The sequence below is a fragment of the Phasianus colchicus genome, chromosome 7, assembly GCF_987193195.1.
Source record: "Phasianus colchicus chromosome 7, bPhaCol1.hap1.1, whole genome shotgun sequence".
NCBI classification, from domain to species: Eukaryota; Metazoa; Chordata; class Aves; order Galliformes; family Phasianidae; genus Phasianus; species Phasianus colchicus.
Window position 1 is genome coordinate 36,781,385 of NC_143442.1, and position 26,353 is coordinate 36,807,737.

At 46.0% G+C, this 26,353-nt stretch overlaps 1 protein-coding gene across 2 annotated transcripts in view; it reads left to right on the top strand.

The window, feature by feature from the left end:
• The window catches only part of SLX9 (SLX9 ribosome biogenesis factor), a 47,356-nt gene extending 40,544 nt beyond the window's left edge, over positions 1–6,812 (top strand). For both annotated transcript variants that reach the window (XM_031604470.2, XM_031604471.2), the window contains exons 5-6: positions 4,444–4,512; positions 6,203–6,812. In XM_031604470.2, the coding sequence (XP_031460330.1) occupies positions 4,444–4,512; positions 6,203–6,326 (193 nt within the window). In that variant the 3' untranslated portion in view covers positions 6,327–6,812. The remainder of the gene's footprint in view (positions 1–4,443; positions 4,513–6,202) is intronic.
• Positions 6,813–26,353: the final 19,541 nt, after the last annotated feature.

The following is a 26,353-nucleotide window of genomic DNA, read 5'->3' on the forward strand; positions in this document are numbered from 1 at the left end:
CCACACTTAGGAGAACAGGACCTCACCTACATTTCACTTTTTTTCTGTTACTCTTGCTGCAAGAAGCTTAAATATGCCTTCTGAATCCACATTTACGAGAACTGTATTGCATAGAGGAGACTTGGCATGAGACAGACAGGGAGAGAGAGGATATTCTGAGTGGAAGGACTGATACACAAGTGTCCAGAGTGTAATGCTGCTGAGCTCACCTGTGAATCTGCACTTGAGATGTGTTTTATAATGAAGGTTGTTCTCATTGTTTTCAGGAAATGGTGTTTGTTGCAATAAGAGAAATCTTATATTTTATAGGAGGATCTACCTGTAGTATTTAAAGGGGACTAATTATTGTTTTGCAGGTGGCAAATATGGGGTTGATGGCTTTCCCGAATTCACCTAACTGTGGTGTGACAGAGGGAAGCAGATATGGAGAGCTGGGATTCAAAGCATGGTACTGCCTGCTAGGATTGTTTGCTCTCTTCCTGCATGAGCTGCTGACCATGATGCGGCCTGGTGTTCTGTCCTTCCAGACCTTCAGGCTTCCTCCCAAAGCAGTTCAAACCCTTAGAACAGAGATTTACTGTCTAGCCATACTCTATGTTCACCCTGCTGGCTTGGAATATGATTTTGGATGAGAGTACAAGATGGATTTTCTTTTCCCTTTATTGTACTGAAAGAGAAGAGCTATTTCTGATCCTCTGACACTCACGCTTCAGCCATCCCAGCCAGCCTTAGGGTGTGTTCTGATTGTCCTTGTGTTTTCTCCTTTTCAGTGCAGCACTCTGCCTGGCTGCTCAGTCAGTGCTGCAGATGCTTTTGCATCTCCCAGTGCAGAATAAAAGAGCTCTGCGTAGTGAACAAATGCTCACACCTCCACTTACTCAGTAGGGGTTGGAACTGCAAACTTATTTTGATCATATTAAGCAAGTATTTGGATTAGAAGATAGCCAAATATAAGGCTGCCTTGCAGAGCACCCTTTTCTTTGCTTGAATATCAAGGCTGGAACAACCGTGGAACCTCTTGTGAGTTGTGGGGTGCCCCAGAAAAAAACTCTGACCCAACCACTACAGGGTGTGACTGAGTTGGCAGTGTGCTGTTCTTCTGGAAAGTCACCCTTCTAACAAACAGCAACTACATATCTTGTATCTAAGCCTGGGAAAATATTTCCTTTCTGAACTTGGCTCATAATTCTTTGAATAACAATTTTTTTTTAATTGGCTGTTCAGTCAGTCTGTCCTCTCAGTGGAATGAGCAGCAAAAGTACAGAAGAGTTCTGCAAGGGAGTGGGAGTTGGTTGAGTGGAGTGCTAGACCAGGGCTTAACCTGAGCAGAAACAGTTGGTTTTGCCTTCTTTCTGCAATCACGTGCCAACCATATGTGGCATCTGACTCCAGGTTGTGTTCAGGAGTGGTTCTCCCTCCTTATTCTCCACCTTGGAGGTTAAGCCATGGCTGTGTGGAGGGAATGGTTTGCAGAAAGCATGAACAGGTGGAGAGAGAACAGGCTGACTGCTTCTTTTGGGCATTGCTTTCCCCTGTAGAAATTCAGTGTCAGCACAGATTGCAATTGTGGACCACCTAAAAAGATAGAGTAGAACTTGAAAGGAAGATGGTGAAGATTCTGGCCCAGCTTCTGCACAAGAGGTCACTTAGTGATCTGAGGAGTCCTCAGCCTGGACAGGAGTTGAAGACAGAGAAGCTTGGAAATATAATAGTCTATATTAGGTAAGTGTAGTGTAGTTAGGAAATAGTTCATCTCCATTGTGAGACATAGAGGACATCAAAAAAGTTAGGAAGTTGCAGATTCATGCAAACAGGAAGCTTTCTGTGCTGCACTGCTCCTTGCTATGGAATATTGTGGCTCCTGGTTTAGGTGTGACCTACAAAGCCAGTGAGGAGAGAGCTTCATGGGAGAGTTGCTTCATGTTTATGAACTGCAATCAGCTCAAAGTCCATGAGCTGTAAATGCTGGCATGGTTGTGACCATACACTTTCCTTGTTTAGTGGACTGGTGCACCCTGAAGCATCCCCAGAGGCTGCAAGCCCCTGCTCTGATGAGGATGGATTGCTGTCCAACTTGTGAAGAGCTTTCTTTGTGATGCCATAAGCAGCCCAGGCAAATGAGGATGATGATCAGGAAACCATCCCCATACCAAGTAGTTAATGAATGCAAAGAATGTCTGTTTTGTCACTATCTTGCTATACCACTGGATGCAGCAGCGTGACGGGAACTGCTCAAACCCTGTGGCTGTTTGCCTGCTCTTGCTGATTGCTGTTCCTCATCTGCTGTCGGATCTGTTGCATAATGCTGGCTGTGCTAGGGTGACCTCAAAAGGGCCTTGAGAGTATGTGAGCAGTGTGATGGCATCGATTGCCTGGATTCTGGTCCCCATGTGGGCTGGGTGCTGGCTGATGTACATCCGCCTTGTTGGGGTGTGTCTGGTTTGGTGGGCAGCTTTGGCAGTATCCTCTGCTGGAGGGGAATCAAATAGTAGGAGAGCAGCCTACAGCAGCTTGTGTCCACCAGGATCCTCTGAGGAAAAATAAAATGGTACAGGATGGGCAGAGGGAGAGATGAGAAGAAGGTGATCAAGTGGAGAGAGATGGTGAAACCATGTAGGGTGAAGGGGCGTGGGGCAGGTGGGAAAGAGAAAAGAGAAAATGGAAAAATTGAAGAATGAAAGGATTCAGAGTCAGAGAGGAAAATAGGTTTTTTTCCAATATGCACTCTGAGAAGCAGGGAGAGTAACGCAGTCCTGCTCTGGCTGTGCTGGGAGCCTAAGGCATAGGTTTAGCAGAGGATCAGACTCCTGCCCTTCTTCTTAGTTTTGCTGTGTTGCCCAAGGCTCTGTGTCCTTTCATAGGAGCAGCTGTAGGCACTGATATTGGAGTAATCAATGCCTTGTGCTGTCCTTTACTAGTGTACATCTTCAGGCAAAGCCTTCCTTCTCCCCCAGAGTCTTATTCTTCTCTGAACTTAGAGCTTCTTCAGGCAGAAGCTTTATCCACCAGCTGCCATCATGCCATTGATGTTCTAGTTCAGTAGCTTTTTTTCCTGCTGTCCAGTTTTCCAATAATTTTCCTTTTTAGTGCACTTCAAGTCCCAAAAGCAGCCACTGCCATTTATGCACATCCCTTGGCTTTGTTGTAGATTTCTGTTGCTGCTTGGCATTAGGCATCATGTGCTTTCAACACCTGAGCAGGATGGGGTTACATCTCCTCAGACTTTGCAATAAAAAATGGGTGCAGAGAGTGCACATCTGTGCTTGCTGCTGTGCCTTAGCTGCACATGGTAGCTAACTTAAACTCACATCACATACCTTTGATGAGGATGTATGTTCCCAAGGAGAAAGGAATGCTACCGTTTTTAAAATACATGTGCAGTCTTAAACACTGACAGTCCTGCAGCATGACTGGCAGCTCTCTTTCAATGCCTGTAATGACTCATGCAAATGCTGAAGCTCTGCAGTGTTAACAAGGAACATGAGATGTGCAGGGGTGATACATGACCTGTGGGGAAGTTCAGTGGTATCTTTTCTCTAAGCAGTGGTATAGTTTTGAGCTAGAAGTTAGAGAGAAGCAGCAGATGATTCAAGAATGATCATCTGAAGATCATTCTAGGACTAAATGATACAATTTTATTTATATAAATAGTGCATTTACCTCCTGTCCATTTGGTCATGACTCCAGAGTTGTCATCAATGTATGATGGAAGGAGTCTGCATCTCCATTACAGTCTGGCTATTGAAATAATTGCATTAAAAAAGAGGTGGCCAGCAGGGAAAGAGAGGTGATTGTCCTCTTCTACTCAGCTCTTGGGAGGCCCCATCTGCAGTACTGCATCCAGGCCTGGGGCCTCCAGTACAAGAAGGACACAGAACGAGTCCAGAGGAGGGCACTAAGATGATCAGAGGGCTGGAGCCCCTCTCCTACAAAAAAAAGTTGAGGGAACAGGTCTTGTTTAGCTTGGAGAAAAGAAGGCTCCGGGGAGATCTCATTGTGGCCTTCCAGTACTTGAAAGGAGCATATAAACAGGAGGGGGAATGACTGTTCACATGTGTTGATAGTGATAGGACTAGGGGGAATGGTTTTAAACTGAGACAGGGGAGGTTTAGGTTGGATATTAGAAGGAAGTTTTTCACACAGAGTGGTGATGTGCTGGAACAGGTTGCCCAAGGAAGTTGTGGATGCCCCATCCCTGGAGACATTCAAGGCCAGGCTGGATGTGGCTCTGGGCAGCCTGGTCTGCTGGTTGGCGACCCTGCACATAGCAGAGGGGTTGGAACCAGATGAGCATTGTGGTCCTTTTCAACCCAGGCCATTGTAGGATTCTATGATTTCAGGACAATTACCTATACTTCCTGGGAAGGCAGATGAAGAGCCACTGAAAATCTCAACAGCAATTACTAAGTTACCTCTCCTCTGTTTTGTTTCTTCTCTCTGCAGGCATGTAAAAGCAAAGGCAGAACCAGCAGACTTCTGTATGATGAAACAAGCTCAGAAACACAGGATCCTGTAAGTTCCTGGCTATCAGATGTTGGATGTTCTCGCTCAAAATGACAGAATGGTTGGGGTTGGAAATGACCTCTGGAGATCATCTGATCCACCACTCTGCTCAGACAGAGTCACCTGGAGCTATTTGCTCGGCTGGCTTTTCAATATCTCCAAGGATGAAGATCATGCAACCTCTTTGTGCAGCCAGTTCCCTTTACTTGATGCAGGACATTGCAGGTGTTCTGTTCAGAACCCTACTAAACTCAGTCAGTTCTGGATGGATTCAGTCCACTTTTACTTCTGTCTCATATAACATGTAAGAGAGCACAAGGAAGCTGCACTTACTCCTTAAAGAGTTTGCTTTTCCTGTCTCATTGAAAAGAATCCTAGCTTTGGCCTCCTGGGTTTGATCTCTGGGATTTCAAAACAAACCCACACCAAACATTCCTACTTGATTTAAGCCAAGTGAGTGTGCACAGCCAGGCTGGTGTGCCCTTTGCCTCAGCTTTCTGATTTGGAATTGCAGCACTCACCTGTGGCTCAGTCTCCTAAGGCCCATGCACCTCTAGCTGATATGCTTCTGGAAAGCCTCCAGTGGTTGTGTAGGTGAGAATCTCTTCAATCTCTGCATAGCATGAGGTGCTACAGCTGCTCTGCTGAGGTACCTTTGGGATGTTAAATAATAATCCTTGCATCCCTTATGGGGTCAGCTCTGCATTGACATCTGCCAAACCTTTTCTTTTGTTTCACTATAAAGTGAAACAGTAAGTACTTTTGAATAATTCTTGGAATTTCACAAAAAGTCTAGCAACTCCTTGTTCCTTAGTATAATCTGTTTGATATTTTATACGACCACAAGGCATCGGGAACTTCATTTCCCCTCAGTGCAACTCTTTTGGAGCTAGGCTTTGTGACTGGGCAGTGTTTGCTTTCTGTGATCACTGCTTCTGGGGTGTCCCTGTCAGTTCTATGAAATAGGAAGGGAAGAACTAGCTGCCTGCTGCAAGCTGAAGAGTGCTCTGCTAATCTGATCTACAACAACATGGGGGGAAGGAAATGTGTGTCTGGCAGGGGTATGGGGAGCTGAGTCTGCATGAGTGAGGAGAGACCATGGTCAAGGTGACTTACATGAAAGCTCATTTTTTTAATTTTTACACTCCTTGAGCTTTGTTCTTGTTCCTCCCTGCTTGCTTGCTTTTTAGAGAAGATTTCCACAGCAACCTGCTCTGACCAAGTGTACAGAGGTAATTCTGTCATGCCCCTACCATGGTGTCTAACTAGTGTTGCACATAGGAAGCCTCTATGTTTGAGCAATAAACAAGAGTCAGTAGATGTGCTTGCAAGTACAGAATCTGTATTTTTGTTCTCGTGTGGTCTGAAGTAGTCTTCATTCTGAGCACATTTACCAAATACTCCTGATCTTTCTTGTTTTACCAGGGGAACGCTCTAAAAAATGCCAAGTGATAGTTGACACTGGCATGATTGTTTCTGTCTGTGGCATGAGATCAAGCTGCTGGCTTCCACAGATCTGACAGCAATTTGAGCATTGCCCTTGGTAAACGAGGTCCATTTCTTGCACTGTTTCTTTCTGAGGTTTACACTGAAGATAATCCTGTCTGTACAGAAGCCTGTTGCTTTATGAGCTTTTTTCTTATCTGCTCAGTTTCTTTTGCATGAATCAATTGAGTGTGGGTTTTTTTTCTCTCCTCAGAGAAGAGGAACTGGCCCAGTTTAATGAGGTCATCGCAGATCCCAGATACAAAGCCCACCCCCTCTTGGTCATCAGTGAGCATCTCTCCAAGAGGCTACGGCAGGAAGAAGGCAAACCCCTCTAGGCTGGGACCAAGTGTGCACCATGAAGCTGGTGCACAGGCTCCAGGCCACAAACAAGCACATCGTGAACGTGACCTCTCAGCCACTTCAGTCCTTGGAAAAAGTCCAGCATATTATTCAACCCAACAGTCCTGTTTTCTGTCTACAGGAATAACGCAGTTTCCTCTTGACGGTGCTGGCTGCTCCTTGGCAAACAGCCTGCAGAGAGCAGGATGTTCTTTATGCACACACCAACCTTCTTATGAAAAGTCTTGACACCTTTTCTCTTTTTGTGGCACAATTCCGTAAATTGTGCCAGAGGTGATGTTTTTGTTCCCTCCTCCAATCCTTGCTGACTACTATGAAAAGAAGTTCTGTTGTGAATGTTGAAGACCCCAAGCCCTGGAGCCCAGGAGGCTGTTGTAGATCTGTATAAGGACTGATGCTGCTATTCAGAGCCATTGTTTTGTGTGAAGAATTTAGCTTTGGAATAAATGCACCTTCGTATAGTACTGAGTTTGTCTGGCTCTTGTTTCGATAAATACCAACTGAAAAATGAGCTTATTCCCATCAATGGAAAAATGACTTAAGAGAACATTTTTTTCTCCTGTATTGTGCGCAGTGAACAGCCAGACCGCTGCTGCAGCATGCGACGAGAGGCACCTATAATAATTACAGATTGTCTAAATCACAAGCTTGCCTTCTTCCTGCCCTGGAAGCGTGTGCTTTCAGTAGGTGATGCAGATCCCTTTTAGCCTGTTTTGTATTTCTTGCTTGGCCTGCCCTACAATAATCGTAGAATCACTCAGGTTGGAAAAGACCTTAAAGATCATTGAGTCCAACCACAACCTGACCATACTACTGTAACTCTTAACAACCCTCTGCTAAATCATGTCCCTGAGCACCACATCCAAATGTTTCTTAAACACATCCAGGGATGGTGACTTAACCATCTCCCTGGGGAGCCTATTCCAGTGCTTAACAACCCTTTCTGTAAACAAGTGTCTCCTGATATCCAACCTAAACTTACCCTAGTGCAACTTAAGGCCATTTCCCCTCGTCCTGTCACCAGTGAGAAAAGACCAGCCCCGCTCCTGCTGTAAGCACCTTTCAGGTATTTGAAGAGAGCAATCAGGTCCCTCCTCAACCTCCTCTTCCTCAGACTAAACAGCCCCAGTTCCTTCAGTCTCTTCTCATAGGCCGTATACTCCAAGCCCTTCCCCAGCCTTGTTGCCCTTCTTTGGACCTGCTCCGGCACCTCAGTGTCTTTCCTGTACTGAGGTGCCCAAAACTGAACACAGTACTCAAGGTGAGGCCTCACCAGTGCTGAGTACAGGGCAGGATGACTTCCCTAGTCCTGCTCACCACACCATTCCTGATCCAAGCCAGGATGCCATTGGCCTTCTTGGCCACCCAGGCACGCTGCTGGCTCATGTTCAGCCGACTATCTATCAGAACACCAAGGTCCCTTCCCATCAAGCAGCTTTCCAGCAACTCCTCCCCAAGCCTGTAGGGTTGCCTGGGGTTGCTGTGACCAAAACGCAGGACCCGACACTTGGCCCTATTGAAACTCATAAAGTTTGCCTTGGCCCATTGATCCAGTCTCTCCAGGTCCCTCTTAGTGCCTTTCTCCTCTCAGGCAGATCAACAGTCCCTCCCAATTTGGTGTCGTCTGCAAACTTACTGAGGGCGCACTCAATCCCCTCATCACGATCGTTAATAAAGATGCTAAATAGAAGCAGCCCCAGTAGCGAGCCCTGGGGGACACAGCTCGTGACTGGGCACCAACTGGATTTAACTCCACTGACCACAACTCTTTGGGGCCGGCCAACCAGCCGGTGTTTCACCCAGTGGAGTGTATGCTCTTCCAAACCATGGGCAGCCATCTTCCCCACAAGAATGTTGGGGACAGTGTCAAAGTCTTTACTCAAGTCCAGGTACACCACATCGACAGCCACTAAGCGGGTCACCTTGTCACAGAATGAAATCAGGTTTGTCAAACAGGATCTACCATTCACAAACCTATGCTGACTGGGCCTGATCCCCTGGCTGACCTTTAATTGGTCCATGATGGCTCCTGAGATTACCTGTTCCATGATCTTCCTGGGCACCGAGGTGAGACTGACAGGTCTGTAGCTACCAGGATCATCTTTCTGGCCCTTTTTGAAGACGGGTGTCACATTTGTCAGTCAAATCATCCAATAACATTTGCCAGTCAAATCATCTGAAAACATCCAGATGGAGACAGTAAAGTGGTGGAAATGGTTAACAAACTCAAACTCTGCTGCCGTATTTAGCCATGTTTAGTTGGCACTAGAAACAGAGTGGGTTTGCCAGATACTAGGGCTAGAATTCCTGTTTGAATTGCTGGTACCTCAAGTATTGCCTAGCTGCAGCTGGGCAGAAGGCTGGCCATCGCCTTTGTGGTTTTTGACCTGTTTGTGCTTCTCAAACACCCTCAGCCTTTGTATTCTCTCCTCTTGACTCTCCTCTTGAGTGAGATATTTGGCACAACTGTGTGGGAATCAAATGTTGTTTCTGCATTAGAATTGGATAATATTTTTATTTCATGAACTCTGTTGTCATAGTTCCTTTTGGGAGTCCTTCTACTTAACTTGGGGAAGAACTCTGATAGCTTACATCGCTTATCTTCTAGACAAACCTTCCCAGGAATGCACGCTCTGTATATAGGTGTATATATGTATATTTTGTCACACACATTGCAAGAAGATCCTGCACGAGATCAAACCAGAGAACAAAGCATGGTATGCCGAGGAAGCCCTGAAGAGACATCTGAAGGCCTGGCATCATCCCCCCCCGGTGCTCTTTGTTTAACGAAGACTTCGGAGACAATCACCATATCAATACAAGAAGAGCACCGAGACATCTTGGAAACAACAGGATGGCTACACCAGATAACACACGAATCAACAAACGTAAACTGATAAGATTGTGAACCTGGAGTACCCAGCCAATGGGGAAACAGGGCAGGGGGATGGATAAAGGGAAAAACAGGGTATAAAGACTGTCATCTTGTGTCCATAGGCGCGCTCCTGCTTGCGGGACGCCCGCCATTGCAATCGCGAATAAAATCTGCTTTATCAGAGATACCGTCCTGACAAAAATTATTTGGATGTTTCCAACAATTTGGGGGCTCGTCCGGGATTATTATCGCCTCTTTGGAGGTCTCCCTACTGCCCTGGACAGGATAGGTGCACCCCGCTGATTTCAGCGGTCCTGTCTGGGTAGTGAGGTGACTCCTTGGGATGGCCGATAAGAAACCGAGACTGTTACATACAGGACGGGCTCTGTGAAAGCCAAGGGGCAGGTAGGCACGGGTATTGACCCCTGGGGACCCGGTAACTTCGTGCACGGACCAAGGTAAGGGAGTTTGATTCTTACCTTGGGGGGTCGGTGGAGACTCGAGTGAGTGTGTGTGACTGAGACGCACTTTTAGTGCGAAGCGAGTGCTGAGTCCCGATTTGCGGTTCTGTTGTCCCGCGAGGGGCACGGCCAGAGACGGACGAAGTGGCTGTGTTGGTAAAAGGAAGAGTCTCGGGAGGGAGCTGTTGGTGTGCGGTACCCTGGACACTTGACGAAGTGCCAGCAGTACACCCCTATTAATCCGAGAATCGGAGCGAGGTGCTCCGGAGGGATTGGCCCTAAATCCGAGAATCGGAGTGTGGTAACCTGTGGGCTAGGTAGTTCACAGTAGCATTCCGGAGGGATGGGGAATAGGAGCTCCCAAGGACAGGGGAAAAAGGTTTCCAAAGTCGTGCCTAAAGATAGCCCCTTGGGAAAAATGTTTCAGAATTGGAAAATGATCCCAAGACCAGGGACATGGATAAGAGAAAATAAATAAATAAATAAATAAAAATGCTTAAATATTGTATACAAACATAGCCTAGAGAGCCAATACAGGGAAAATCAATATTCTGGCCAGAATATGGATCTGACGAAGATTTGGTGTGTCAGATTCTGAATTCATATGTAAAGAATAAAACCCCCTTTTCAAAGGAGGAATCAGACTACGCTGCTTGCTGGATTCAAGAAGCCAGTCTGTTACTAGTAAGGAAAGGTCCGGACCAGGGAGGGGAAGAACTAGAAAAGAGAACTAATCAATGGGATCCTTTAAAGAATCTACCTCCCCCATATAACCCCAATGTAGCACCAGGGGCAATAGTTGTAGGCTCAGAAGGAGAAAATGGGGAAGCAAATGGGGTTACTCTACAGGAAGGAAGGCATGCTGGGCTCAGGAAAGAATTAGAACAATGTAAAAGAGATACTGAAAATTTCCCCTTCCCTAAAACTAACCATACTAATGCCCTCATGTATCCCTTACGGGAGGTTCCACTGGGACAAGGGGAAATAGGCTATGTAAATTCCCCACTCACTAGCGGAGAAGTAAGGAATTTTTAAGAAGGAAAAGAAATTCTTAACTGAGGATCTTATAGGAGTAGCAGAGCAATTAGATCAATTTCTGGAGCCAAATTTCTACTCATGGATGGAAATGATGTCTATTATTGGGTATGTTGTTTACTGGAAAGGAAAGAGGTATGATTGGGTGGGCACCTATGCAAGTGTGGAAAATGAATACAGAGGGCAGGTTGGGCCCTGGAAGGAGGCGGAGAGAGGAAGGATCCTGAGGATAAATTGTACTTATTATTGTCATTGTCTTTGTGATTGTTAAATGTTTATGTTGTGAAAGTGTTGTGTTGTGCTGTGCTATGCTGTGCTATGCTATGTCATATACGAGGCTGTTGTGGAACAAAGGGTGTCTAAAGTGATACTGGGAAGACCCCCTGGGTTGTATTTTTTGCTCACTGGAGAAACACTGCTGGTGAGCCAGGGGGAATATTGAATAAGAAATCAGGAACATAAATGGAGTAATGGGACCAATTTTATAATTGAGTGCCCTAATCACAAGACCAAGTGCTGGGTGTTTGTGGAAGTTGAAGAACTGTATTGTTTGATTTGTGGATTTGGAAGGCAGTGGGAGAAACTGTCTTGATGATATATGGAAGTGCAATTGTTAATGGTGCAATTGGTAATGGTATATGGATATGCAATTGGTAATGGTATATGGATATGCAATTGAGGGTGTACAAATAGTGGAATTGTGGAAAAGCAAACAAACAAAAAAAAACAACGGCAAAAAGGTTAAGGAAAAACAGTGAGTTTGAGATATTAGAGTTTGGGTCTTTGAGAACACATCCCCCGCACTACTCCCCCCACCGCGGCTTGTAAGAACACCTCGGAGTGAGAGAGAGAGCTGGGGGCCGGAGCCTCCCGCTGTAACTGCAGGGTGTGTGACTTGTGAGTGGGGATGGGACGGGACATTGAATGTGAGAATAGCTGTCATCTGCAGAGATCTCGGGAAACCCGATATCCCAGTGTAAGCACTGTAAGCCTGGGGAGGGGAGGATGTGAAACAGAAATTACTAACATTATATTTCAGTAATGATGAAAGTATGAAAAGTGGAAAGGGTTTGGAAAACACAGGCTGAGGAAGGCAAAGTTGAGCAAGGTGTAACAGGGATGTCCTTACCTAGAAGAAGAGGTAAGGGGGAGCCTGGAAGGGCTCGGGGAGAGTTCCACCCCCGCTGGACCGAAAGCAGCTGGGGAAGCAGGGTAAAGGGTTTATTTTCTGATACGGATGCCTCTTACTCTGTGCTACATCAAGAATTATTACCCGTAGATGATTTTTGTAATAGTTGTAGGAACTCTGGCAAGAGAAGTTTACTTTTTGGGGACCAATTAAATACAAGTTAGGAGAACAAGTAGGAATATATAAACTCTTGTACATGCCAGGTTCTCCAAAACCGTTACTCGGGCATGATGTATTAGAACAGTTGAATGTAGAGATTAAATTCAGTAGAGAAAATTGGAGCTAAGTGTCAAGCAAGACCAATTGACAGAAAATTTTAAGTCTGGCTTTAACACAAACTGGGAAAAGCAATGTTGTACCCCCAGCAGTTAGATAAATCCTAAATCAGGTATACACAGGATTGCAGGCATCAGGAATGCCTGGCAGAGCCAAAAATGCAGCCCTATAAAAGTTAAGTTAAAGACGGGAGCCAGCCCAACCAGGGTAAAGCAGTGCCCTTTAAGGACACAAGACTGTAGGAGGATAAAAGAAATAAATAACTTTTTGAATTTTGGATTATTAATTGGATAGAAACCTAAATAGAACACCCTGATCTTGAAAATGAAAAATTGGATGGCAAGAACTATAGTTTGGTACAAGATTTGAGGGCAATTGTTAGAAATGTTGAATATATACAGCCCATGGTGTATATCTTTATTAACCAAGTTAAGGAATAAGTAGGTGGGGTTTACCGTTCTGGAATTGAAGTACACCTCTTTTTTTTTTTTCTGCCTGGTTTTGCCAAAGAAAGTCTAAAATTATTTGCCTTTGAATAGGAAAACTCCAATAAGGGAAGAAGGAAAAAAAAAAAATAATAATTAAAACAAAATAATAGTAAATAAATAAGGAAAAAAAAAAAAACAAAAACAAACCTCAGCTAACCCGGACAGTGTTACACAGGGTTGTGAGAACAGCCCAGTGATTTTTGAGAACTGGTCAACTTGTGAGCCTGAGATTTGGGTTCCTCCATCTCACAGTGGAACTTTACTGCAGTATATGGATACTACAGTAACCAAGGAGGACTGTGTACAGTGGACTGTGAGTTTGCTGAATTTCTTGATTTAAATGGCTATCAAGTTTCTCAACAGAAAGCAGAACTGATCAAAGAGAAGGAAGCAGTTTGCTGAACACCCAGAACACCAACGCAGAGCTACCTCCAAGTCAGCAGTGTGCACTGCATGGAGACTGTTTGTGCCAGTTGGTCGGACCTACAGGAGGAACCATTGGACAACGCTGAGGATTCCTGGATTCACTGACGGAAGCAGCTTTGTGAGACAAGGAAACTGTAAGGCAGGACATGCAGTAACTGCTACTGACAAGGTAAATGAAGCCAAACCATTACCTGTGGGGACTTCTGCTCAGAAGGCTGAAAGAACTGCCTTGACAAGAACCTTAAATATATGGACAGATGCTAAATATGCTTTTGGGGTGGTACCCACTCATGGTACCATCTGGAAAGAGCGAGGTTTTCTTACACACATGGAGAACAAATTCACATGATGTAAATCTACCAAAGAGCAGCATGGCTGTTATACATTGTAAAAGACATCAGAAGAGTGACACTGTACAGGAAACTGGGAATATGATGGTGGATCAGGTGGCAAAACAGGCAGCTGAAGGAAAAGATATTGGTGAACTGGCTTTAATTCCAGACGGTAAACTTAAAATATCTGAACCTTAATCAGAACCTATAAGATATTGTAGGGAGGATAGGAATTTGGTGATTTAAAAGGGAAGAGAGCAAGCTGACAGGTGGGTACATACCCAGATGGACACATTGTTGTGCCCTTTATTACTTTACAGAAATTGGTTCTAAGAGAACATAATAAAACATATGGGGGTACAGACATCAGAAAGTAACTGTACAATCCTAGTACCAGGAACAGGGTACAAGTGGGGCTTGTTGGGAAAGGGAATCTTTTAGGACAACAATTGCAAATTGATTTTTTTTCAGAACTGCCTGGAAAAAGGAGGGTTTTGGTATATGCTAGTTCTAACAAATACCCTTTTCAGGGTGGCCAGAAGCATTCCCTTGCAGGACCAATCAAGCCAAAGTAATAACCACGGTATTGCTGCAGGAGATTACACCAAGGTTTGGGGGTCCTGCAGCAATACCCTTCAACAAGGGAACTCACTTTATTGCAGAGATTGTCCAACAGATCAGTAAGCATTGGGAATAAATTGGCAATTGCACATATCACACAGACCACAGGCAAGTGGTCAAGTGAAAAAGATGAACTATCTAATTAAATCACAGGTTGTAAAACTGGGCCAGGAAGCTGGACTGTCCTGGCCAAAGTTGTTGCCTTTGGCTCTCCTTAGGAGCAGAATGAAACCTAGAGCCAAAGTGGGGTTAAGTCTTTCAAAATATTGTACAAAAGGCCTTATGTTGTACAAACAGGACCTCTACCCAGGTAGGGATGAAATACTGAATGTGGTAAGTTTACAAGAACAGCTTCAGGAAATAGAGAAACTGGTTCTAGGAACTAGAGCCCAAGGCCTTGACGGCTTGATACATAATATTTTAACAAGAGATTATATGTATATAGCAGATGTCTTTCACATTCGCCCCTGGAATCAAGGTGGATAAGTCTGTTCCAGGTGCTGCTAACATCCCGCACAGCAGTAAAAATTAAAGAACAAGCATTGTGTATACATCATACTAGAGTTAAGAAGGTCCGTCAAATACAATGGGAACTGAAGTCAGCTGGACCCTTAAAACTGTGAATCCAAAGACAGTAATATGGACTCTTATAATTGTTAGAAATGTTAATTTGATTAAGTGCAGCATTTGATATAAATGCTTTTATATCTCTTGTGAAAAACATCATTGCAAAGTATACTTATATCAGTAATTGTTTGGTATGTGGGCAAGCTAAGGATTTAAACTTTTCACTTTTTGTTGTCCTGATGATTTTAAGGCGAGAAATCAAATTCTTGCAGGGTTTGAGTCACTGTCCTGATGGGTGATGATCAACAAGAATGTAGATTGGATTAACTACATTTGTTATAACCAGTGGAGATTTACAAATTATACAAAAGAGTGCAATAAAGGGAATTGCAGAACAGTTAGATGCCATAAGTAGGATGGCCTGGAAAAATAGGATCTCCTAAGATAAAGAAAGTGGAGAAGAGGGAGATGTCTATAAAAGTGAAACTTAAAAAAAAAAAAATTTTGCAGAAATCAACAGTGTATGAAAAAAGAAAAAGGGGGGAATTGTGGGAATCAAATGTTGTTTCTGCATTAGAATTGGATAATATTTTTATTTCATGAACTCTGTTGTCATAGTTCCTTTTGGGAGTCCTTCTACTTAACTTGGGGAAGAACTCTGATAGCTTACATCGCTTATCTTCTAGACAAACCTTCCCAGGAATGCACGCTCTGTATATAGGTGTATATATGTATATTTTGTCACACACATTGCAAGAAGATCCTGCACGAGATCAAACCAGAGAACAAAGCATGGTATGCCGAGGAAGCCCTGAAGAGACATCTGAAGGCCTGGCATCATCCCCCCCCGGTGCTCTTTGTTTAACGAAGACTTCGGAGACAATCACCATATCAATACAAGAAGAGCACCGAGACATCTTGGAAACAATAGGATGGCTACACCAGATAACACACGAATCAACAAACGTAAACTGATAAGATTGTGAACCTGGAGTACCCAGCCAATGGGGAAACAGGGCAGGGGGATGGATAAAGGGAAAAACAGGGTATAAAGACTGTCATCTTGTGTCCATAGGCGCGCTCCTGCTTGCGGGACGCCCGCCATTGCAATCGCGAATAAAATCTGCTTTATCAGAGATACCGTCCTGACAAAAATTATTTGGATGTTTCCAACAACTGTACATCCACCCTGTGCCCCAGAACGTCCTCCTGTTCTTGGGCAGGAAAGCTGAGGTTGGCTCAGCTTTCCAAGATGATCTACCTGCTGTGCCGTGGCTTGTAGTGGGCAGGCTGCCTTCAGCTACATAGAAGAAAGAAGATGTGAATAGCTAGGAAGGCTTGCCTCAGCCCATGGTCACACGGGTAGAGAGACAGCAGTGGGAGGAATGAGGACAATGAGTATGGTCTGGCACTTGGTGAGAGGTGAGCCTCTGGGCCAGTGGTGGTGAGGGTAGCTGCCAGACTTCCCTGGGCAGGAGACGCTGCGAGGAAGGGGGTTCCTTCATGTCTTGGGCCTTTGGTTGGGTTCTTAATGGAACATCCTCATCTCAAAGAAAGGCTGGTCCTAATCTGGGGTTGGGACTGTGAGAACCTGTTTCAACAAGCAGTTGGGAACACTTCCAAACAAAGGCTTTCTCATGTAGATCCTTCTCCAAAGTCCTTCAGCTTTTTCTCCATGCCTCCTTAAGTTTGACATTGCCTGTGTTCTCCATTTCAGTCCCATTCCAGCCTCTAACTTCTCTCTTTCTCCTCTCCTCTCCCCAGGGCAAAGTGTCTGTGTTTAGAAGTATCAGGCAAGAGCTGTGAGCACCGAGCTTTGCTGGCCTCGTGGCTGCCTGCCTCCTAAGCAAAGCAACACAGAGGAAACACAAGCTGCCTCTTCTCTGCATGCCTCTGTCTGTGCCTTCGTCCAAGCCTGGGAGCATTTGGGAAACGGAAGGGGCTGGAAGAGGTTGCTTGGTGGGGGGAGTCTATGGGTGTGCAGGCACCCCAAACGAAGGGGGAGCGCGTGAGGATGTGCTCTTTGCAGGCAGCATGGGTTTGTTTCCGTCAGTTACCTAGGAGCAACAGAGCTAAGGAAAACTAGCTCCTCTAACTCCTCTATTCCTGGTGCCTGCGATTTATGCTGCAGAAGTCCTGAAGCTCATCCCAATATAAAACTCCCAAATGGCACTGCCTTTTGAAACCTACAGAACGTTTTCCACTGTTTCTTAACCTAGAAAACCAGCCTTCCTATTTCAGATCAACTTCTGAGTAAGATCTGTAACATTTAAGAAAGCAGCATGGGAGCTGCAGCTGATTCCTATCCAAGTTAGTGCCTAAAACAGCTAAAATGGGAACTGGCAGGCATCTTTAATTATACATGTCTAGTATGCTTTTTTTGATTCCTCTGGGCTGGCTCCTTTTAACAAAGGCAGTAATGCCTGCCTCTTAACCCTGGCCATGCAGACCTTACTGCTGATGCTGCTTGTTAGAATGCCACTGTGCCACCTTTTCTCCTGCCAAGGTCTGGCAGAAAAGTCCTGGCAGGGGCCACGGGCAGGTGCTGGTCATGTCCCATCCTCCACCTCGTTACTCTGGGGCTGAGGGAGGTCTGGCTGTGTTCTCTTCTCCTCTGCCAAATATCTGCTCCTGTGTCAGTGCCGTGAGGTTTGTGCTGTGGGCTCTGTGGGCCTCAGGCTGCACACAGCAGCATCTGTAAGGGCTGTGGTGGTGTCAGAGCTCAAAATGTCTTTCCACCTTCTAGTCGGTTCCCACCTGCACTCTTTCCAGTCTCTCATTGTTTCTGTTCGTTTCTGATTCTGATATGGATCAGACTTTGAGCTCTGAGAACCAGACTGGGCAGCATAGGAGATGGCCCTGGGACAGGGATGCTGTATGCTAACAGCCACTCTGCCCCCAGCTGACTCCAGCTCCAAAGTGCTGGCCTGAAGCTGCTGGTGTGCTTTGTGGCTCCCGATAGCCCAAAGCATGTGTAAGACATGGTGTTTGTTTTGGCTGTAAGCTTTCTGTTTATCTTAGAACTAGCTGGAGCCTGAGAAAGGAGGGATCTCCGTGCTTGAATGGAGGGTGAGAGAAGGTGAAGACAATGGATGTACGAAGGTAGATGAAGATTGTCCCTCATGTTCTTGTCCTCCTGTTACTACAATTGAATAGGGCATTCAGTGTGCCTGGAGGCCAGGGGGCAAGAAAGAAGGCTTTTGTGACACGCTTCTATTGCTTTTCTTCTGTGCTGTGCAGGAGTTCTGCAGCTTTCTTTTTGTCTTGTGTTTTTACATAATACATGACACATAAAGGAGTCGCATCCTTGCAGGACCAGCTCATACAGCAGCTGACCTATGCTGTTGTTGGAAACATCCAAATAATTTTTGCCAGGACGGTATCTCTGATAAAAGCAGATTTTATTCGCGATTGCAATGGCGGGTGTCCCACAAGCAGGAGTGCACCTATGGATACAACATGACCGTCTTTATACCCTGTCTTCTCCCCTTTGCCTCCCCCCTCTCCCCTGTTTCCCCACTGGCTGGGTACTCCAGATTCACAATCTTATCAGGAGGTTTTACATTTATTAATGAATTGTTTGTTTGTTATCTGGTGTTAGTCCTGTTGTCTCCAATATGTCTGTTCCTATTGATATGGTGATTGTCTCCGAAGTCTTCGTTAAACAAAGAGCACCGGGGGGGGGGGGGGGGGGGGGGGATGATGATGCCAGGCCTTCAGATGTCTCTTCAGGCGCTTCCTCGGGCATACCATGACTTGTTCTCTGGTTTGATTTCGTGCAGGATCTTCTTGCAATGTGTGTGACAAAATATACATATATACACCTATACACAGAGCATGCACAAGGTTTGTCTAGAGGATAAGTGATGTAAACTATCAGAGATCTTCCCCAAGTTAAGTAAAAAGATTCCCAAAAAGAACTATGACAACAGAGTTCATGAAATAAAAAAATATTAGCCAATTCTAATGCAGAAACAACATTTGATTCCCACACTGTCACACTTCTCTTTGCAGCACTGGTGATGTGCTGCTCTGCACTCTCATGGAACAGTGAGATAGTTAGGAGAGAAGCCATAGGCAGGCGTGGAAAATTCCATCCTGGGTTGTGTGCTGTGGGTATCTCTCCCCTCTGAGGTGCAGACTGTGCTTTTCAGAAATCCAGTAGGAGCAGTGATTTTGTTTGGGAAACACCAGTTTCCTGGGCATTGTCAATTTTGCATAGTGCTTGACTGGCAGAACCATCCTTTTAAGGCCTCTCATGGGTTATTTGGACATCCAGACCAGTATCCTCCTTGTGAACTTCTCCCTGGGGCAAAAACAAATTGAAATGGTATTAATTCCTGTCTGCCCAGACACTTTTCTTTTCACAGGCAGTTCCAAGCAATTTCGTGTTGAATCAATGCTTGGATGGTCTGAATTGCAGTGTTAGGGCAGATCATTAGCTGGCAGAAGTGCTGGGTCCTGGGGTAGATGTTGCTGTGGGTCGTGTGCCAAGGGACTGCTTTTTTCTTTCTCTGAAGAAATAAATCCCAACAGGAGTACATCCTATTTCAACCCATGCAGTTTTTGTTAGAAGAAGCCCAGCAGTTTGGGTATGGAGTGGAAAAGGGATTTCTGTTTGCAAAACCAGATCCGAGCACTTGAGATCCTCAAAAAGCATCTCTAGGGCACAGGGCTTTGTGGTTTGTGTGGCTCTCCCAGGCCAGTATCAAAGCAGGGACTGTCCTTGCATCTCAGCCTTCAGGCTCAATGTGTCACTTGGCTGTATGTCTGGTACTTGCTTGGTGTTTGAACATGTAGATCCCTGAGTATTTATGAGCAATTAAGCATGACTGTTTGAAACTGTGGGTTCACAGCCTACTGTTTGCAGGCGACTCCTGTTCCCACCATCTTTGCAGTTGAGCAAAGGACTTAAAATATGCCAGGAAAAAGGCATCTGAGACACAGAATTGCCTATCGCCCTCGCATTTGGCATGTTTTCAAGATGATAAAAGCTTTCATGCTACTGTGGGGGTTTTTGTTTTGTTTTGTTTTGTTCTAAGATAGCATGGTGGGAAAAATTAGCACCCAAGCTGTAAAAGGTCACTATGCTGGAGGGAAGGGTGGGGGCCTGACCTGGCAGCTCAAGACTTCACAATAAGTGAGTAAACAGCATATGCTTTGCAAACTCAGGGCTGGAAATTTTTTGGACTGCTTTTTGCAGTTCTCTTTTTTGTTGCTGATTTGCTCTTAAAGGCAGCTCACAGAACTGTCAGTGAAAACAAAAACTTGAATTTCCTGCCCATCTGGTGATGCGGGTGGATATTTTCTGCTACACACAAAACATCCAATACAGTGGGAAGAAGGGGATCCTCCTTTGCCCCCAGCTTATGAGCAGTGTCCTTGGTTCATAGATTGCAAAGCGTTGTTTGTTTTTTTTAATAGCAGTTGTTGCAACACTCATTTTTCTCCTGGCACCAGCAATGGCACCTTATGTGCTGTTTCTGCTGAGCTGGGGCTTTCATGGACCACGTGCATGTATGACGAAAGTGAGGTGAGCCACAGGGCCTGGCTCCAACCCATTGTCTAACCCAAGCAAGTCCGTAGTGAGCATATTCAAACTCCCTCCTCCTCCCATCCACTTGTAGGCTTGTCTGCCCAGAAAGCTTTCCTTGCAGACCTTGTACAAGGGGTCCCCTGGTCCCCTTCCCCTATAGAAAATATTGTTTATGTCAAGTAGTGCATGCTCCAATTGGAGCTATGAACTGCACTAGCTCCTTTTAGTCAACACATTAAATGATGCTATAAAATGTTTGGGGATGGTGTGTTGGAGTGTTGTGGAGAGATATGGGGCAACATCAGCACTGCAGTACCTAGGAAGGACAGCATTTGTTGATATGGGGGGTACCTTTCTTGGACAACAAGGTGGTTGCTGTTGGTGCTTCTTATTTCATAACAGCACCAAATTGTATAGGAGAAGAATGGAACACAACAGATTAACTTGCTTTCCCATAAGTCTTGCTGAGTCAGCTGAGACCCCATGACCCTGGCAGGGAGCTCTGGCTATATGATCCATACTTGTATCACAAAATGGGTCAACATTCTGCCGTTCATCTGTGCAGTGGAATCACCTGTCATGGGGATGAAACCCTCTTTTACTGTGGGTGAAGAGAAACCACTATTCAGTGGAATTGTGAGGGATGCTGCTTCCCAGCCATGCAGAGCTGTTTCAGCCTGTGCTTCCCTAAGCTTGACTGCAACCTCTTGATGGAGGAAGCAGGATAAGGGACTGCCATGGGCTCCTTGTGATGGTTCCCAGGTTTCTCCTCCCTGCCCCTGGCAGCAGTACCCGAGTTACACCTTGGTATGTTGATTGCACTCCTCAACAATGGCAGCCAATGCAGGGTACTGGTAATACTGGGAGCACTGGGGCTCTGCTTCAGGGTGGTTGCTCTTCTCTATTCCCTGGCTGCGGTGTTCCCAGGGCTGGCTCCCTTCCTGTGACAGCTGGAGTCAGCCCACCCCCATGAAGATATCAACTGCCTTCAACTTTTGCGGTCTGTAGTTTTGCTACTGGGGTTGCAGACACATCTCCCAGCTTACAGAAAATACCTCAGCTCCTCACCCAACCATCCCTGGGATGGGCTGTGAGTGGGACAGCCACTGTGGGTTTCCTTGGCAGTCATAGTGCAGAGTGCATGGCCAGCCCAGCCCTCAGGGGATCTGCGGTGTTCAAGCTACAGTGAGCCTTTCTTTTTTCACCCAAGAAAGAATGGGACAGAATCTGAATGTGCCTGGCAGAATTAGTGACCTTCTTTGTACACTCCAGCACAAGTAGCAAATTCTTTCCATGTATGGTATGATTCCTCCCTCTAGATGCACTTTTTTTCCTAGTGGATCTTTGCGTTTCATGGAGTTTATGAAGCCTCTTGTGTACTCAATAGGTGTGTCTTCTGTTCTTTATCTATAGTGCAAGTACATCTGAAGCCAACTCAAAATGAGTTCCTTGCAGATGTAGCAGGAGCAGCAGTGGGGAACCCAGTGAAATATAGATATGTGTAATACTGAGCTGCCAGATTGTTTTGGAAGCTGGTGAGATTGGCACCATCACCTCCTCCTTTCATCTGCATATTGCACAAGAGACGGGAGAGGTGAATTACCTGACCATAGTTTGCTAGTGAGCAAAAGTGGCATCTCCCTGCCCTGAAGCATGGATTTCACCATAGTTCTTTGCAGCATCCTTTATCTGTTGCTTCTTCTGCCCTTGATTGCTGTCTCAATGAGACGTGTCACATTGCCTTGTCCCGCATTTTTCCATGTTGCCCAAGGAGATGCAGAACAAGCCAGACTCACAGGGATTCCTTCTCTGAGAGATGACATCCTTCCTGCTCCTGCTTCTGACTTCCTAACCTTTAACCAGTTTCTAATCCCAGGAGGTCTCTACCTCATCTTGCAGAAGCTCAGTTTCTTGAAAAGCTTTTGGGCATTCTTCAAGAGCTTAAGAGCATTGCCACATGCTGTTTGGAAATCCACATAAAGCCCTGTTAATTGGATCTCCGTTATCTCAGTGCTTACTTTCTCTGGCGAGGGAAAAATTATACCCTGTGATGCTAACTCTTCCCCAACATGATAATTACACGAGCATCTGCTGATTCTGCTTTTAGCTGCTGCTTGGTTCATTGCAAGGTATGAATGTGGTACTTGGCTTTGTGCATTCATTTTGACAAATAGACCAAGCCAGCCATTTTCTTTCTGAACAACAGCATTTCTTCCGGGCAGTGGGTGAACTGAGTTTCAGGATGGAAGCAGACCTGTAGCTGGGTGGGATCTGGGCAGTGTGCATCTGGCCTGTAGCATTGTATCTAGCCTGCAAACCCCAGCTCCTCTGGTTTCTTGGGGAAAAAAAAATAATGAAAATTGTTGAAATGTGTTTCAGTTTCCAAGCACAAAGTTATGTAACAAGGTTAGACATGTGGTTTAAAAACAAAACAAAACAAAAAACACCTAAATATTTGAGGGTGATAAGATACACAGCCAGAAGAAAAATGCATTAGATGCTAAAGTGTTTCCAAACCCATGCAACATAAATGGCTGTCTTCAGCTCCCATGGGGCCAGGCCCTCACTGTTGCCTGAGGTGCAGGTGCAGCAGGTGACTTCTCAGCCTGATCCAGAAGCCCCAGTGGGTGGGGGACCTCCAGCAACACGAATTGACTCCAGTGTTGAGACTGACACTCCCAACTGAGCTCTGTCAGACAGTGGGGCGAGGATTTGTGCAGTGACTTTTTTTTTCCTTAACAAAGTCGGTTTGCTTCCTTATGGAGAAGTTGTTAAATAGCAAAAACAAAACACAGAGCTTTGCCAGAAGTGTCATTAAGATTTAGACCTTTGCATCCAAACACTCTGGGATTTTCCAGATCACTTGGTTTCACTTGCATAAAAATAAAATCTAAGTGTTTTCTCTGCTTTAATGATCAATGTTTGGTGCCAGCAGCAGAGTGCCTCTGCTCTGGGATGGTGTCAGTTGTCACCCCGCTTGAACTTGCTGTGAGTTGCACTTGAAATGCTCCTGTGGCTGTGCAGGTCTGTATGCATCAGGTCTGGCTAGCTTGTTGTCCCTGTGCAGTGGTGAGGCTACTTCTGTCCCCTGGTGTCATATAGGGGTTTGCTTTGCTGCCATGGGCAGCGTAGTCCAGACCTCTCATCATCAACTTTAGTAAAATGAGGATTTCTATGTTTTAATCTAATTCTTGCTCTCTTTGCAATTCAGCAAGGCATGGCTGGGAGACAAGAAGTCAGACAAGACATCCTGGAGGGCTGTCATCGCCACTGGGAAACTCAGATGTGCAGCAGTACAGGGACCTGGGGGGCTCAGTGACATCCAGGAGGCTGCAGGAGACAGACAGCATGGGTACAACCAGCATTAGGAAGCCACTGGCACACTTGGTGATGCTTGGGATGCAGTTTACTCTGTGTTGAAGAATTCTGAAGGGATCAGGAGCGCAAGTTGTTCTCCTCTGTCCAGTTGGTGACTGGGATCTGCATAAAAGGAGGAGGGTGGACACACTGAATGAATGGCTTTGTGAATAGTGTTGCACTCGGCTTTGGGTACTATGGCTTGGGATGCAGCCTTGAGACAGAGGGAATGCTGACGGCAGGCAGGAGCCTACTGACTAAAAGTATTCTTGGGAACAAGCTGGCTGGGCTGGTTAGCAGGGCTTTAAACCAGATATGATGGAGGAAGGGGGTGTATTGGGTGACAGAGAAGTGTATGGAAACACTGTCACCTTGGGAGGCAGTAAGGGAAAACCCTGACTTGTCCTGGAAGTACTAGGGAGGGCTCTTCTGAGAAGGCAAAGAGGCTGAATATTTAAGCTGAAGTACCTCTGTACCAATGCATGCAGCATGGGAAATAAACAGAAGGAGCTAGAAACCATGGCACAATTGGGAAAGTATGACCTTATTACTATCACGGAAACATGGTGGGATGAATTCCATGATTGGAATACCCTGATTGAGGACCACAGGCTTTTCAGAAGGGATAGACAGGGTAGGAGGGGTGGTGGAGTTCCCCTCTGTGTTACGAAGTGGATCGATTGCCAAGAGCTGTGTCTAAGGAACAGCCACGATCAGGTCGAGAGCTTGTGGGTCAAATCAAGGATCGGTCTGGTAAAGGGCACCTAGTGGCTGGGGTCTGCTACAGGCCACCTGATCAGGAGGAGGCTGTTGACGAGACCTTCTTGCTTCAGCTGCAGGAGGTGTTGTGCTCACAGGCTCTTGTCCTGATGGGGGATTTCAGCCACCCAGATACCTGCTGGGAGAGTGGCACAGCGGGTGGCAGACAATCCAGGAGATTCCTGGAGTCTGTCAAGGATAACCTCCTGGTCCAGGAAATAGATGGACCAACCCGAGGTGAAGCCTTACTGGACCTGGTGCTCATTAATGCAGAGGAGAGCGTTAGGTTAAGACTGGAGGCAGCCTGGGCTGTAGTGACCATGTGAAGCTTGCAATCTTGAAGAATGTGGGCCTGGCAAAAAGCAGAGCCAGGACCCTGTGCTTTAGGAGAGCAAACTTCTGGCTGCTCGAGGAACTGCTGAGTGGGATCTCCTGGGAAACTGTCCTTAAGGGCATAGGCACAGAACAAAACTGGCAGCTCTTTAAGGACACCCTTATGAGAGCACAACGGCTCTCCATCCCCCAGCAGAAGAAATTGAGCAGAGGAGGCAGGCGACTGTCGTGGCTGTGCAAGGACCTGCAGCTTAAACTGAGAGGAAAGAGGGAAATGTACAGAAAGTGGAAGCAGGGTTGTGTATCCTGGGAGGAATACAGGGCTGTTGTCTGTGTGTGTAGAGATAGGATTAGGAAAGTCAGTTTGCAGATGGAGCTGAACTTGGTGAGGGATGTGAAAGATAACAAGAAGGGGTTCTACAGACACATAGACAGGAGGAGACAGATCAAGGAGAGTGTTCCCCCTCTGATGAAAGGATATGAGGAGCTGACTTCCTCAGACATATAAAAAGCTGAAGTACTCAATGAGTGCTTTCCTTCAGTCTTCACAGGTGGTCAGACTTCCCGTGTCTGACAGGATCGTGAGCCTCTAGGTGAGGGTGTGGGGAGTGGTTTCTCTCCCACTGTAACAGTAGAACAAGTCCGAGTCCTCCTCATGAAATTGAAAGTGCATAAGTCCATGGGGCTGGATGATATTCATCCCAGGGTTCTGAAAGAGATGGCTGATGTGGTTGCCAAGCCACTCTCCATCATATTTGAAAAATCATGGCTGTCTAGTAAAGTCTCCAGTGACTGGAAAAAGGGAAACATTACTCCCATTTTTAAGAAAGGGAGAAAGAAAGACCTGGGGAACTACAGGTTGGTAAGCCTCACCTCTGTGCCTGGGAAGATCATGGAGCAGATCCTCCTAGAAGCTTTGTTAAGGCACATATGAGATAAAGAGGTGATCTGAGACAGCCAGCATGGCTTCATCAAGGGCAGATCTTGCTTGACCAATCTGGTGGCCTTCTATGATTGAGTGATGGCATCAGTGGACAGGGGAAGAATGGTGGATGTCATCTACCTGGACTTCTGCAAAGCCTTTGACATGGTCCCTCACCACATCCTTCTCTCTAAATTGGAGAGGTGTGGATTTGAAGGATGGACTGTTGGATGGATTAGGAATTGGCTGGCTGGATGCAGCCAAAGGGCTGTGATCAACGGTTCTGTATCAGGGTGGAGGCCGATCACAAGTGGTGTCCCTCAGGGGTCGGTCTTGAGACCAGTGCTCTTCAACACATTCATCAATGACGCAGATGATGGCATCGAGTGCACCCTCAGCAAGTTTGCAAGTGGCACCAAGCTGAGTGGTGCAGTTGATACACTGGAAGGAAGGAAAGGCTTTCCCAGGGGGTTGGCTGCTCAGACCCAGCACATCCCAACAGGGTCCACTTTCTGCAGCTCCTGGCCTCAGCTTTTCCTATTTTGTCACTGATTTGTGATGTCCAGGGGAGGCCATTACGTGCTCTCAGGCACGGAGACTCCACTGGATTTGCTGATTGATGGTCTGGCTTCCTTCTTTGGGAGTTAGGCTTCAAGAGTTTGGCAAAAAGCCTTGGGGAATGCCTGTGCCAAACTCTACAATGCTATAGCTGAAAGAGGAGGAACTGTGCTCTGACATTGCTAAGCTGCCAAATGACTGCTCTGGGGGTTCATCTCACTCAAGTGTGATGCATTTCTTTCTCTTGGTTAGTGGCAAGGAGATTCA